This window comes from Emys orbicularis, chromosome 5 (genome assembly GCF_028017835.1).
Source record: "Emys orbicularis isolate rEmyOrb1 chromosome 5, rEmyOrb1.hap1, whole genome shotgun sequence".
Classification (NCBI taxonomy): Eukaryota; Metazoa; Chordata; order Testudines; family Emydidae; genus Emys; species Emys orbicularis.
This window is the reverse complement of record NC_088687.1, coordinates 84,136,913-84,151,553: the sequence shown is the minus strand read 5'-3', so window position 1 is coordinate 84,151,553 and position 14,641 is coordinate 84,136,913. Positions and strand designations below refer to the sequence as shown.

The 14,641-nt window shown below is 40.5% G+C and overlaps 1 protein-coding gene across 7 annotated transcripts in view; it reads left to right on the top strand.

The window, feature by feature from the left end:
- Positions 1–14,641, top strand: part of SORBS2 (sorbin and SH3 domain containing 2) — a 119,458-nt gene that overhangs the window by 82,596 nt on the left and 22,221 nt on the right. For 4 of the 7 annotated variants that reach the window (XM_065404610.1, XM_065404607.1, XM_065404609.1 and 1 more), the window contains 5 exons: positions 148–1,722; positions 6,088–6,179; positions 7,990–8,036; positions 10,779–10,893; positions 10,988–11,116. In XM_065404610.1, the coding sequence (XP_065260682.1) occupies positions 148–1,722; positions 6,088–6,179; positions 7,990–8,036; positions 10,779–10,893; positions 10,988–11,116 (1,958 nt within the window). The remainder of the gene's footprint in view (positions 1–147; positions 1,723–6,087; positions 6,180–7,989; positions 8,037–10,778; positions 10,894–10,987; positions 11,117–14,641) is intronic. The other 3 variants (XM_065404611.1, XM_065404613.1, XM_065404612.1) reach the window with 1 other exon arrangement.

Genomic DNA, 14,641 nt, shown 5'->3' with positions numbered 1-14,641 from the left:
TGCTGTACTTGATTGCTAGATTAGATACACTAACTGCTTTCTCTTTTCTGTTCTTTCTGATATTTACTGACATTATTTCCAACTTTTTGAACCTGTTAATTTCTGGCAATGTCTCTTTTTTACCATGCTGCTCAATGGATTATAAAGGTGGAGATATTAGCCAAGTGTATCCATCCCTTTTCAGTTATTCAGTGCACAACCACAACACTTCAAATGAATTAGATTATTGTAGCTCTTATAGACAGCATTTGGCTGTTCCAAGTGATTCAAGAAGGGCAATCCATTATAAGAATGGCTGGCAAATGACTCGTCAGAATGCAGAAGTCTGGAGCAGCACAGAAGAAACTGCCTCTCCCAAGCGGAAATCTCGTAGCTGCGATGATCTGTTAACTGATGATCACGATAGCTTTCCTGATGCACAGGCCAAGTCTGAAAGTATGGTATCTCTCATTTGCGAGGAGGATTCCAAAGGCAGTTGCTCATTGACCTGGGCCTCCCCATATGTTCCTGAGAGCCGCGGTACTAGTCGGTCAAGAATTCGTCATAGATCTGCACATGATACCCCAGGATTCCTAAAAATGTATAAGAAGATGCACCGCATCAATCGCAAGGACTTGATGAATTCTGAGGTGATTTGTTCTGTAAAGTCCAGAATATTACAGTATGAAAAAGAACAGCACAAAGGTATGCTTCAGGGCTGGAGAGAGTCTTCTACTGAGGAGGTGCCCAGGGACATGGTGCCTACCAGGATATCCGAATTTGAAAAATTAATTCAAAAATCAAAATCAATGCCGAATTTAGGTGATGAAGCATTATCAACAGTAACACTAGAGCCTCCTAAAAATGGCTTATGTTCAAAGCGGCGATTTTCTATTGAGTCCCTGCTGGAGGAGGAAAATCAAGGTAGACATGCCATTCAAATACAACGCAACTGCAAGCCTAAAACGCTGGTGCCAATTCATATTGAAGTGACCAGTGATGAACCACAAAGATCGCATCTGGAGTTTTCTGACAGTGATCAAGATGGAGTGGTCTCTGACCTCAGTGACTTTATCCAGATAGAAGGCTCATCCTTTTGTAGTGAAAGTGACTTTGACCACTTTTCCTTTACGTCTTCTGAGAGTTTTTATGGATCAGGCCACCATCACCATCATCACCACCATCACCACCACCACCACAAGCATCTCATCAGCTCCTGCAAGGGGCGATGCCCAGCATCCTACACCCGCTTCACCACCATGTTAAAGCATGAAAGGGCTAAACAGGAAAGTACTGAAGATCCAAGGAGACAAGAAGCAGAATCTGGTCTCTCTAAGATAGCATTCCTAGTCAGTCCAGTGCCTTTCCGGAGGAAAAAAAGTTCAGCCCCTAAAAAACAGACTGAGAAGACTAAATGCAAATCATCTGTGTTCGACGCACTAGATTCTGCTCTTAAAGATATCTGTGACCAAATTAAAGCAGAAAAGAGAAGGGGAAGCTTGCCTGACAACAGTATATTACATAGACTTATTACTGAATTGCTTCCAGACATACCCGAAAGGAATTCATCTCTTAAAGCTCTTAGAAAAAGTCCCATGCACCAGCCTTTTCATCCACTGCCTCAAGATGGTGCCATTCATTGTCCACTGTACCAAAATGATTGTGGAAGACTACCTCTTAGTGCCTCTTTTCAAGACATGGATACAACCAACAACAACAAGCAAGACAATGATAGTGCACTGTGTTTCCAAGGTGGATTGCCTTCCTTTCCTTTATTCTTGTGATTGAGTCATCCACCCTTGTTCCTTTCATTTCCAACCCTTTGTCATTTCATTTTTGAGTATTTATTTATGCAGTTTAGAATAAGTGTTTACCATATAAAAGGCATGATGAAGAAAGGGTATTATTTTTACATAGCTATATGTGATAATAGAAGATGGATAGAGTAGTTGTCCATCCACAACAATATAGTAATCTGGTTATCAAATGGTGACAGCAATAGTTTTCAATAATTGGAGCTTTACAAGGACAAAGATTTTCTGATAATTAAAAGGGCTTCACGGTATAATAAATATATGCATCATAATGTGATAACCACTGGGAAAAAAATGCAGTAGCTCTTCCATTTTGTTTATAATAACAAATGTGCACTGCACATTAATAATATTAGTAAATAATGTCATACTAACAATATTTGTATGTACAACAGATGAAAATCTGAACGTTTTATAATGAATTCTGTCCATTTTATAAAATTGTATTCAGTTCTGTCACAAATTATGCTACCTTTGAGCAACGCAACTTTTTTGTCAATAGAGCTCTAGGCTATTTATAGTGAAGGTTCCATTTCCACTGCTCAAATGATACACTTTGCAATTTCCATTGCAGCAAAATTATTGAATGAAAATGTCTCCATTAAATTTTGAGATAGGCAGTATCCCTTCAAAATGGCAAACAGAAAATGAAAATAATCAAAACTTGAAGGATACTGTCAAGGTGAATACGAGTAGAAACTGATCTCTCTTGACAGGGATCTTGTTTTAAAGTTCATACCATGAGAAGTTTATTCTTCTATTTCTCTCTCTTTTTTTTAATCATTGCTTGAGTTTAAAATATTTTTAAAAGTTTGACTGACCGTGATATTCACCGTAAGCAAACTATTGTAACAGCATGTGTGCACAGCTGTATCTACTGGCAGACTCGGAGAGTTGAATGTCTTTTGTAAAGACATTTCAAACCTGAGTTTTTTATTTTAAAAAGTGATCAGACTACTCAAGGTAAGAATGACAAAATGGACTGCCAAAGAATTCTGTTTTTAGACATACCCTCTTTAAAGGTGTCTCTTCAGTTATTATGATGATCGCTTTATAAGGCTATTCCTGAATCATGTAATTGAAGAAGGGGGAAATCTATGGCTTTATAATATAAATTGTGGAGTATACTCCTCTTATTTTTGCTTTAACGTTCTTGTCCTGTGCTGAAATTTTTGCTAGTGCCACATTTGCCAAAAAAATCAAGTGTATTCTGCAAGACTGCTGCTGCGTTATCTTAACAAGTTAAATAAAATACACAATGGAGTCAGTAAAACCTCTCTTGCAAAACATCATTAGTTTCATCAGTCATGGTTTTGAAATGTCTTTAATTATTTACTGGCATTGAATCATAATGAGTCATCATAAACATAACCAGAAATGTGTATAAAAGGATTTAGATGCAGCTCTCATTTGTATTTGTACAAATTGGAAGTAATTCCTTTGAAGTCACTGGGTTTACCCCAGATTTACACTGAAGTAAGTGAGAGCAAAATTTGTCCCTATTTTTCAAATATAGCTCCAAACAGGTTTTCTTCTAGAAATAATGATCTCAGGAACTCTACCATTGTGTGTCCTGTATTTGTGCATTTCTTAAAATAATTTTTTGCAAACCACATTATTTTTAGCTGAGCTATACGTTTTATATGAAATGCACTTTTCATAATATATTGATATTGAAATTCTACTCTTCAGATTATCAGCAAAATCCTGCCCTTTGCTGTGCTGATGTGCAAGGGTAGGGAAGGATCTATGGTGCCTCTATCCGCCAAGAAAGCAGGGGAGAGGGATCTCTCCCCAGGACTCGAGAGCAGTAGGAGGTATCACAACTAGCCTTCTTGTCCATCCATCATGTCTGCAATAGGATATGGACTGCAGTGAGAGGGGCATGTCCAGCAGCCCAGCCAGCTAGCAAGCATGTTGCTATTACTGGCAAGCATACCTGGGTGTATACTGTTCTTCTTGCTCTGAGAAGCAGCAAAGTACAGTCTCTCCATAGTGTTTCAGTCCCCATTTAGAATCCTGCCCTAGTCAACAGGATTTCATATCAAACATGACCTACCAGGTATTGTGTCTCACCTCCCTCATAATATTTATAGATTTAAATTATAGCTTGTCTTTCATACATGTGATATTGGTGAAGAGGGGACAGGGAGCACCCTAGAATACCAGCGCAGGAACAGGACAAGATATTGACTGACAACTGACTAACCCACTATAAGGGTGTCTCCAGCCCCTGGAGGTATGATCAGCCCTCCAGCAGCTTGGCCCTTACAGAGCGCACACCACTCCATTTTGGAGCAGCAGTAAGAAGTAACTGCTGAACATGCCACCTCTAACCCCTCCAGCTATTTTCCCTGCACAGGTAGAATGGCTCAGTAACCCTCCCATTGGCTACTACTGGTCTGCTCCCCCTTCGGACACACACACAAAGGTGATTCAAAAGAGCAAGGGCAGTTTAGTGCGCCCATTGTATGGATTGGACAGAAATTCCCACTAATACTGATAGACGTGTACAATTCCAAAGCTATTTTGTGTAACTGCTAGGGTTGCTTAAATAAAATGACCACCAATCCAAACCTTAACAGATTGGAAATTCACACTTAAAAAATAACCATTGCGTATAATGGCTTCAGTGACAATGCAGGACCTGATATGATGAAGATGGAAATATTGCAGTGACACTCAGTTCCTTAATATATAGTATACAATGCATGTTAGCAGGATGTTCCATTGGCCTCATACCCAAGCTGATAATAACCAAAGCATTATGCTAATATGTGCTTCGTTCCATGCTATATATTGTGGGACCAGCTGTATTTCTGTGAGGCACAGCTGCACTGAAAGAAAGGGCAGAGAACACCTGTGCAGGGGTCTCTGGTGTCATGTCATAAAGAATCACAGAAGGCCTTCTTATAACTTAGAACAAGGAGCTTTAGTGAAATAAACTAAACTATGTTATTCCTTAAGGTGCAGTGTTTGCTCTGCTCCACTGCAGAGTTTCTGCCCAAAACCTTCCCAGCACCCTTCCTACCTGGCTTACTACTATAGTTTTAAAGATACAGTGCATATATCCCAACACCTGGAGACTTTATGCCTGTGCAGGGAACATAGGCCCTCATTCAGGAAAGTACCCCTAATCCAGAAAAGCACTTATGCATGTTTAAGGGCTTTCCGGAATTGCCACAATGTACCTGCTGCTGTTAGTAAGCTTATGATGAGCAATTAATACACCTTTCCACTCCCCATCACTGCTCTACAAACCTCCATTATACATCAGTCGCCTCAGAGCTATGGTTTTTAGAATGCAGTATACCAGAGAGCATTGAGATCTCTGGTTTTTCTGTAAGAGTCAAAGAAGTTTGACCCCAAAGTGATTAATTAAATGCTTTCAGTTCTGGGTTCCCAGTAGTACTTCTTGACAGAGGGATAGGCTGGGTAGGAACAGATCATGTGAACTGAAAAAAAGAGAAGCAAACATTATTATTGTTCTCTTCACTAGCAGATGTCAATGTGGCACTAGGAAAATACAGTAGAGGAACTCTCATGAGTAAGAGGAGATGGGTTCATTCAATCTCCAAAATGTCCATAGGCTTGAAATAATTCCCTTTGTTTTAATTTCACACAAGCAGCCCACAGGACTATATTGAGTGCAAGACTTTCATTTAAGAACTCTTCATTTTATTTTATTTTTTCAAAATTTATTAAAATAAATATGCACATAATGACAATAGCAAACTGTGCTTTACAGCAAATATGCCACTCAGACTGGTGAGTAATGATTTATACTCCGTATCTTAAAATAAAGAGTTATTTTATGACAATAACAGACTTTTAATTTTCCATGTGCAACTTAATGAATGCCTCAGGTAAAAGGGAAATCCATATTGCAGAAAAAAATCTTGTTAATTTTTCTCTCATTGTGGCATGCTTTAAACACCGTCCATGCATGTAATTATGTGTTTACATTGTTATCACTCAGACATGTTTCTTGAACCCTTCTGTATTTGAACCCAAGATGTATTTGTTTATGTTGGTAGTGCAGGAATTATACTCCATCTCTACTGTGGGTCAGATGAACGTTTGTGGTAGGGATTTATTGTCTTTTTTGGTTTTTTTTTCTTTAAAAAGGATATTTTAATAATCATTAATGTCATGTAATTTTTCTGTTAAAGGGGGATGAATAGACTCAAGCGCTCCATTTCTAGGTGTAGTTTCCCTTTAAATAAAATGTAGCAGCACTGCAGAATTAACTTGCTTCCGACTTGAGATTCATGCAATGACATTTTATTTGCAGTAGACCAGGAGTCTCCTGGGAGCTATTCTTCTGCTTTGACTGATGTGGGTCGATGTACTCCACGGGAGAGAAGAGGAATTCCAGACAGAGAGGTAGTTAAACAGGAATAAATAACTGAGCGGCATCCAAAGCCAAAAGAGCATTTATGAGACAATCCAATAACATTTACAAGATAAAGTTTTGTGTGATGCTAAGAAACTGTAATGATGACGATCATAGGAGCATTTAGGCAACCAGTCATTAAGAGAGGGTAATAGAAAGTGTTTTTAATGTTGCATGAAGAACAACATATTTATCTTTCTTTAATGATTAGTACTTAAGATGAAATTGTATTTTCTGCTGATGTTTAAATGGACCAGGACACTCCTGCAGGGGGTCTGCTGATATTTTATGTCAGAAAGGACTGAGAGATGGCAGATGGGACAATAATCTAGAGGAAAATGGCGTTCTAACTGTGAAGGCTCTGTTGAAAACCAATGACTGTGCAGGCTAATATCCTGAGTAACTGTCGCAGGTGGTTTTAGGGCTGCCAGGAAGATTTCTGCTCCAAAATCACTTCTATTTTTTACTATGTAAGAGTCTGTTTGAGTACTTTGAGCACTGTCCCTAATTTCTATGGCAAAATAATTTTTGATTGATTATTCTAATTACATAGTGATTGCTTATGCTATTGCTTATGCTTCAGACAAAAAAATATTAAAACCTTAAAAAGAGAGAGAAAGCATAAAGGCAGCATGAAATGCCAGCATAGTAGAAGGAATGGGAGACCCTGGAATGTATGTATGGAATGTATTATTTAGTCTATTTTAGAACTTTTCTAGTTCAAGAACCAAGAACCTCTCCAAACTTTTTTTTTTTTTTGAGGGTTTTTCTCCCATTGCAGTGGAGGCGGGTAAATTCTCAATAAACCAAACAATGTCTTTAGACCAGAGATTGTTCAACTTTTTCATAGAGCCACATTTATACAGAGATTTATCTTGTGCATCATCTTCCCCCTCACTCATGAGTTCACAGACTGACGACCCTCTCCTTCACAATGAGACAGACCATGTTCTCTCCCTCTCACGACATCGGAGACTAGTAGTAAGAAAGTATTTAATTTATTTTAAACTGCCTTTTATTGTAATTTAGTAGCCAAGAACAAGGTGAGTTGGTCACAGGGTGTCAATCAGCTCTCCTCAGGCAATGAGTGGTATGGGACCATAGCTTAAGAACCTTTGCTTTGGGCCAATCTGCTGGTTTAATGGTAGCATATAATGTTATTACCTAGGAGATTTGAGATCAGATCTACTAGGTCCTAGGTTTCATAAGACTACTATTATGTAACTCCTATTGGGAGAAGTAGAGAAGAGTCTAGTTCTTGTCCTTCATTGAAAGAAATTGCCACAGTGTGAATTAATTAATGGGAAAACAGACACATTCCAAATGCAGGGACAATGTTCTGCTATTCCTTCCTAATCAAATTGAAAATCACATTTCAGTCTGAAACTATGTAACTACTAATGTTATAAGCAACCCTTAAGATGACTCTAACGGAAAAAGATTAGAGAAGAAGTAGAACATTGCAGAAGTATGCTGCCTTTGCTAACTTTAAATATAAAGGTAAAAATGTTAAAATATCTGCCTAATGTTAGGTTCTTACATCTATTTTTAGGCACCTAAATAAATGGTTTTCTTTTCAAAAGTCCTGAGCACTCAGCAATTCCCATTTACTTCAGAGGGTACTGCATGCTTTTGAAAATAAACCCTCGTATGCAAGTGTTTGAATATGGATTTAAAAGAAGTGTAACCTTTAGGCACCCATCTTTGAAAATCTTGGTTTATTTTTTTTACAGGCTAAACATTATTTTTATAATATGATAATATTATATGTAAGTATTAATCACTTTGCCTGCTTTTCAGAGGCTGCCAGCTCGAGCTGTATATGACTTTAAGGCTCAGACCTCTAAGTAAGTATTAAAGTTTTGTTGGTTAGTTAAGAGTATGTATGAATGCAAGGGCAACCTTTTTAATACCTGTCTCACCTGTTCTAACCAATGGTCAAAGATTGTGACAGTGTCAGCAGTACATTTCTGTTGAGGGATACCAGCCTCAAGAAGCTACCCAGAACTCTGCTCTGCCTAAGCAGTAGCCCATGAATAAGTAAGCTGTGTAAGAAGCCATTTCATATTTAAAATGTTTGAATGATGTAACACTAATAATATTTGTTCAAATGTGGGAGTGGCTATGCATCCTCAGCACACATTTTTACCCTGTAGTCCTGGCCACCGGTCCGGGGGGGTCTGCATTTTAATTTAATTTTAAATGAAGCTTCTTAAACATTTTAAAAACCTTATTTACTTTACATAAAACAATAGTTTAGTTATATATTATAGACTTATAGAAAGAGACCTTCTAAAAATGTTAAAATGTATGACTGGCACACGAAACCTTAAATTAGAGTGAATAAATGAAGACTCGGCACACCACTTCTGAAGGGTTGCTGACCCCTGCTGTAGACTATAAAAGATCCAAAAGAGCACCTACATTCCATCATCCATGTTGTCCCATAAGATCCCCAGTGTTTATCCCATTTTTTTCATAAATGAAGGGCTAACAACATTATGTCACCTAAATTATGCTCCTGATCTCTAAACTTAAGGGCATCTGGAACTGTGTGGGGAGTAGGTTAGGGGATGTGGAGCTTGAAAAGTAGAGGGATAATGTAGGAGAGAAGACAATGGCCAAGATTTTCAAGTCACTAGTGATATTGGATACCTGAATTTTTGGGTGTCCACAGGGCCGGTGCAACCACTAGGCGAACTAGGCGGTCGCCTAGGGCGCCAAGTGGTTGGGGGCGCCAAAAAGCGGAGGCACTGGAAAGCCAGAGCGTCAGCTTGCGGGGGCGGCGAGCCCCAGCCATGGAGGAGCCGGCACGGCGCAGGGGGGCAGCAGCCCTGCAAAGGCGGCAGCGCCACTAGCGGAGAGCAGCCGCGCCCTCCTGCCCACGCTATGGCCCTGCGCCCCCCCCCCCCCCCAGGGCTCCTGCAGGCTGCAGCAGATGCATGCAGGCGGCGGTCCCCGTGCGCCCCCCGGCTCTCCCCTCGCCGCGCTTGGGTTCTGCGGCTCCCGGGAGTGTGAGCCGCTGCCGCCGGGGCACGGGGCCCTGAGCCTGCTCCGAGAGGGGCAGTGGCGGTGGCGGCTCACACTCCTGGGAGCCGCAGTGCCCGAGCGTGGCGAGAGGGGAGCCGGGGGGGGGAGCACGGGGGCTGTCGCCCACAGCCCGGGCAGGCGCGCCCCCCGGCTCGCCCCTCACCGCGCTCAGATTCTGTGGCTCCTGGGAGTGTGAGCTGCCGCCGCTGCCCCTCCCGGAGCTCCCCCCTCCCACTGCCTCAGCACTCTGCAGGGGAGGGGCTGCACGCACGGCAGCCCAGCAGCGTGTTTTGCTTCCACGTGGAGCCAGCATCTGACCGGCATGGGCATGGTAAGGGGAGTCCCGGGGGGCAGTCAGGGAGCAGGGGGAACCGATGTGCAAGGGGGGGCACAAGGTGGAAGTTTCGCCTAGGGTGCAAAATATCCTTGCACTGGCCCTGGGTGTCCAACTTGAGATACTTTAAAGGGACTTGATTCTCAGAAAGTGCTAAGCACTTGCCAATTTGGGCACCAAAAACTGAGCCAACCAAAATCATTAGCCAGCTTTTAAAATCTTGACCAAGATTTTCAACGTAGACCCATTTCAAAGGGGTATATTCTGTGAGAATCAAGACAAAAAAAAAATACAGTGGACCAAATTCTGCTCTCGTTAATAGTAACACAACTCCACTGAAGTTCATTGAGTTAAGTGGGTGTAAATGAAAACAGAATTTAAACTTGTATTTAAAGAAGAGAAGACACATTTGATAGGGAAAGGAAAATTATTTCATATTTCTTAGAGTATTACAAACAGTTGAGATCAAAATCTATTCAAAAACTACCCTGACAATAACCCTTTACATTTAAACAGTGACATAGATCTCTCATCATGTCTTTTGATGCCCTTTTGACCTAAATATAAAGGACTGTTATGTGCACCTGTATTAGTAATTCACACAAAGATAGCTATTGACTGAATCTTCATGCACAGTAAACTGAATGTTTGTTTATACAGAACATAATCCTGTCCTTTACACCAGTGAACCATGCAGAGTGGGCTGAGTGGGTCAGGGCAGGAGGGTGCCTGAGCCAACTTGCTGTGGTAGGATAGGGTAATTCATGGAGGTATGGCAGGAATGTGCAGTGTAGTGCACCTTTCTGCTTTTATAAAAGGGAGCACCAAAAGGCTCTCCTATCCACCTATGGATCGGCAGCTGAAGTAGCATCCACACAGGAGGGACAGAAGACACCGAACTTGCATGCAGCTCCACGTGTATTTGGGGCTATGATGTAGATCAGGCCTATCTCTTTAGCGGACCAAAACCAGAATCCAAACCCAAATACCCCAAGTTTCAGATTCAGATCTGATTCTGAATCCAAACATTGCTGCTTGTGCCAATCTGCAATTTACAATTATTTTATTATATATTATCCACTGGGATACGCAGTATGACTACGATGCTCCTTACTCAGATATTTGTTGTTAAATTACATGTATAAACAGCACTGGAACTTCTGAAGCAATTAGAGCAGTTCAGTCACAAATCTGAAAATGTCTGACTAAAATAAATCTGTTACAGGGAACTGTCCTTTAAGAAAGGAGATACTGTCTATATCCTCAGGAAAATAGATCAAAACTGGTATGAGGGAGAACACTACGGAAGAGTTGGAATTTTCCCAATTTCTTATGTTGAGGTTGGTCTGTTGTTTTAATTTCTGGGATTAGTTTTTAAAATAGATGCACAAATTACATGGAAATAATGCAAAAAAATTCATGTTCTCCTTTCAGAAACTTTCTCCCCCAGAAAAAGCACAGCCTGCCAGGCCACCTCCTCCAGCACAAGTTGGAGAGATTGGAGAAGCTATTGCCAAATATAATTTCAGTGCAGACACAAATGTGGAACTATCATTGAGAAAGGTAACATCTAGAGTTATCTTCAGTGAAAAACATCTACACTGAATAACTGTTTATAAATAAAACAACTTAAAAATTTGAACATAAATGCTATTGTTTCACCTACTCTGAAATCACAGAAGAGCTACACACAAAGCAAAATACTAGTAGTGAGATATTTGCAGAGAACTTAATTAACCTTCTTTGCTTCATATCTCCAGGTATCTATCTCTACATTTGTGAATGGTGTAAATGTGTTAGGCATGCAAAACAGGTAATTAGGTTGTACTTGCCTGATTTGCACATGCAAACAACAGGTTGCATGTACAAATCAGGTAATTGGGTGCCTAATTGCCCAAGTTGCATGTACATTACCCATCTACACATTTTTCAATTGCCTCTTTCCTCAACCACAATTGTGGGGCCTGCAATTTTATAGGTGCACCCACTGTTTTGGGTATATAACAGGAGATTTTAAAACTGTGATGGCTTATCCATGGACATTTTTGGAAGCCCCTGTGACATTTTGTGGATTACCCAGACCAATAAGGGGTTCTGTCACAGCCTGCCTTATAACTTTGGGTTCCTTAATACTATTCTGCTATGACTCAGAACCCTGGCAGCCTACAAATAGGTCTCAGCCCTGGCTTCCACCAGCCTAGTTACTCTTTGCAGGATGACCTCAGCAACCCCTTCCGATCCTGAGTCCCCGCAGATCTGTCTCCCTGAGTTCTTAACTACAAGATACTCAGACTTTTCCTCTCTGGTTTGACACCTCTGAAGGAGTAAAACCTGCCCCCAGTGATCAGTTCACTTTGGCACACACACTTCACACAGTTTGCATACCAGAGACCTCCTTGGGGTAAAAATAAAGAAAAAGTTTATTCAATAGAAAAGTCAAAGATGAAATAGTAAGGGAGAGCAAACAAATACAAGTTGCACAGAAAATAAACAGGAAGACACAATCTCAGGCTTTACGCTTCTGTGTTAGCTAAATTGCATTTTCTAATACAAGTTACCTATTGCCTCTGTGAAGTTTCCCTGCATAACCCTTGCCATAGAGAGGATCCAGTGTTTCATGGACAGCACCCCACTTAGATGCTGGACCTCCATTTCTGGATAGCTTTCACTTAAACCCGTTACTGTTCAACAGGATTTGCAGGGTTGGTGGGTTTGTTTTTACTTCTTCTTTCTCTCAGACTATGGTAATTCATGGTTACAAAGTGCAGGGAAACTCCCTTCTTCCTTAGGGCTTGTCTACAGTACGAAGTTATGTAGACGTAAGGCACCTTACATTGACTTAACTCTGTAAACATACACACTACAATGTTCCTCCCACCCCTGTCACTCGCCCACTACGTCGCCCTAGTAAATCCACCTCTATGAGAGGCATAAGGCTTAGGTCGACATAATTGGTGCAATGCAGTGTCTGTATAGATACTGTGTTACTTGCATTGCCTGTTGGCTGTCAGAGTGGCTGACAGCCAGAGCTGTGAAATTAGCAAGAATGTCAGTTTCACTGCTGGTAGGGTTACTGTTTTGAAATTGAGTGTGGCGGGGGTGGGGGGAGTGAGGGATGAGGGAAGGGTGTTCCAGCTGTGAACCCAGTAGTGATGAGAGCCCAGGCTGTGGGTTCCCTTCAGAACTCCCAACTGGAGCCCGGCTGCAGCCAGGGCTCTCTGCTCTCCACACTGCTCCTCTTAAGTCAGTGCAAGCGCTCCTGGTGAGGACACGCTCCACTAACGAAAGAGGGTAGTGTGCACATGGAAAAACCGCAGTAATTACTGCAGTGGCTTTAAGTCAACCTGTAGTGTAGTGTAGTGTTGACAAGGCCTGAATTTTCCAAGGCTGGTTTTTTGTTTTTCAATTTCAATGTCTTCCCATTAACTTAAATAGACTACCATTGTCTTTCCCTGGGTTGTACAATGCTAGATGCTTGGAGCTAGTTTCATGTAAACAATTAGCCTGAGAGGTGCCCCTCCCTGCCTCATTGCTTCACACACACACACACACACACACACACACACACACACACACACACACACACACACACACACACACACACACACACACACACACACACACACACACACATTGTGAAGTGATGCTATAGTTGCATCCTAGCTATAGTTACAATGTTCTACATATACATAACCTGTATACATATCTCCCAAGTTCAGAACATTACATGCTTTCATAAAAGATCTTACCTGACATATAATTATACACTATAACATTGTATGCAACCAGTTCAGTTGCTTATTCTTTGGGATTCAGACACCTTGGTCTCCCTTTGGGTTGTCTGGAATCTGAATGTCACAGCAATATATTAAATAAATACTATTCCATAATTCCAAGTTTGAATCTCATATTATTGTCACACACTTGGGTATTATTTTAAGAGGTTTTATTATAATACAGACTTGTGCTGTTTGGAATCTACTATCCTGGCTGTAAGATATTTGGTGCAACTTTCTAATTAAAGAAATATTTCTTCTTGGATTGAACGCCAATATTTTCTTTCTAATTGTAATACTAATTCTTGCTGTTCCAACAACATATGGTAATTTAAAATAGGTATTCTTAAACATAAATCTACAAATTGAACCATATTTATTGAATAATTCCAAATTAGGCATAGCAAGATATTAAATATTAATGTATTTCACCAAGTGATACATCTTTATCAGAAGATGTTTAATCCCCAAATGATCTGGTGATGAAAGGGCATTATTCATACACAGAACAAAGATTACAAAAATATGGACATGAAAACATCTTCCATGTAAAACCTACTACACTGATTAGTAAAGCAAATGTAAAATTTCAAACTTTGGTTCCTAAATTTCGGTACCATAAGCCATGATTAGCATCCAAAATAAGTGATATTGATATTCATAACCCACAATGAAGTGACTGGGAGCTGAAGAGTGCTCAGTATCTCTGAAAATCAGTTGTTTATCATAGAATATCAGGGTTGGAAGGGACCTCAGGAGGTCATCTAGTCCAACCCCCTGCTCAAAGCAGGACCAATCCCCATATGTTATCCAGATGCTTAACATTAGGTATGCAGGCTTGAAAACATTTGCCATTAGGACTATTAAAACAAAACAAGATTTTGTACTGGTAACACGTAGAAAAATTTGTATCCATAGGGTAATTCTGCCTCATTCACACTTTCCTGGTGAAAAAAGGCCGATGCCAGATGGTCTGGTAGGAAGGAATACACTGATCTATTTTTCATCTGACATGACTGAGCCCAGAACATGATCTTATTGATGGTGATTCAGGGACTGATCCAGCACCCATTGAAGGTGTTGGGAGTCTTTCCATTTACTTCAGTCTTGCTGAATCAGGCCCATACTATGTTTAGTATGCCCTAAAATCAGGAAGACTGAAGTGAAGGATTAATTTTCTTAATGTGAATATTAAACATGAGCATTATAATGTGAACTTCTGGTTATAAACATTGTAAACATTCATGTTTATAACTCCTGGATTTTATATTCACAGGAGTTGCTATCTTCATAGCCTGGTTTTGATGAAAGA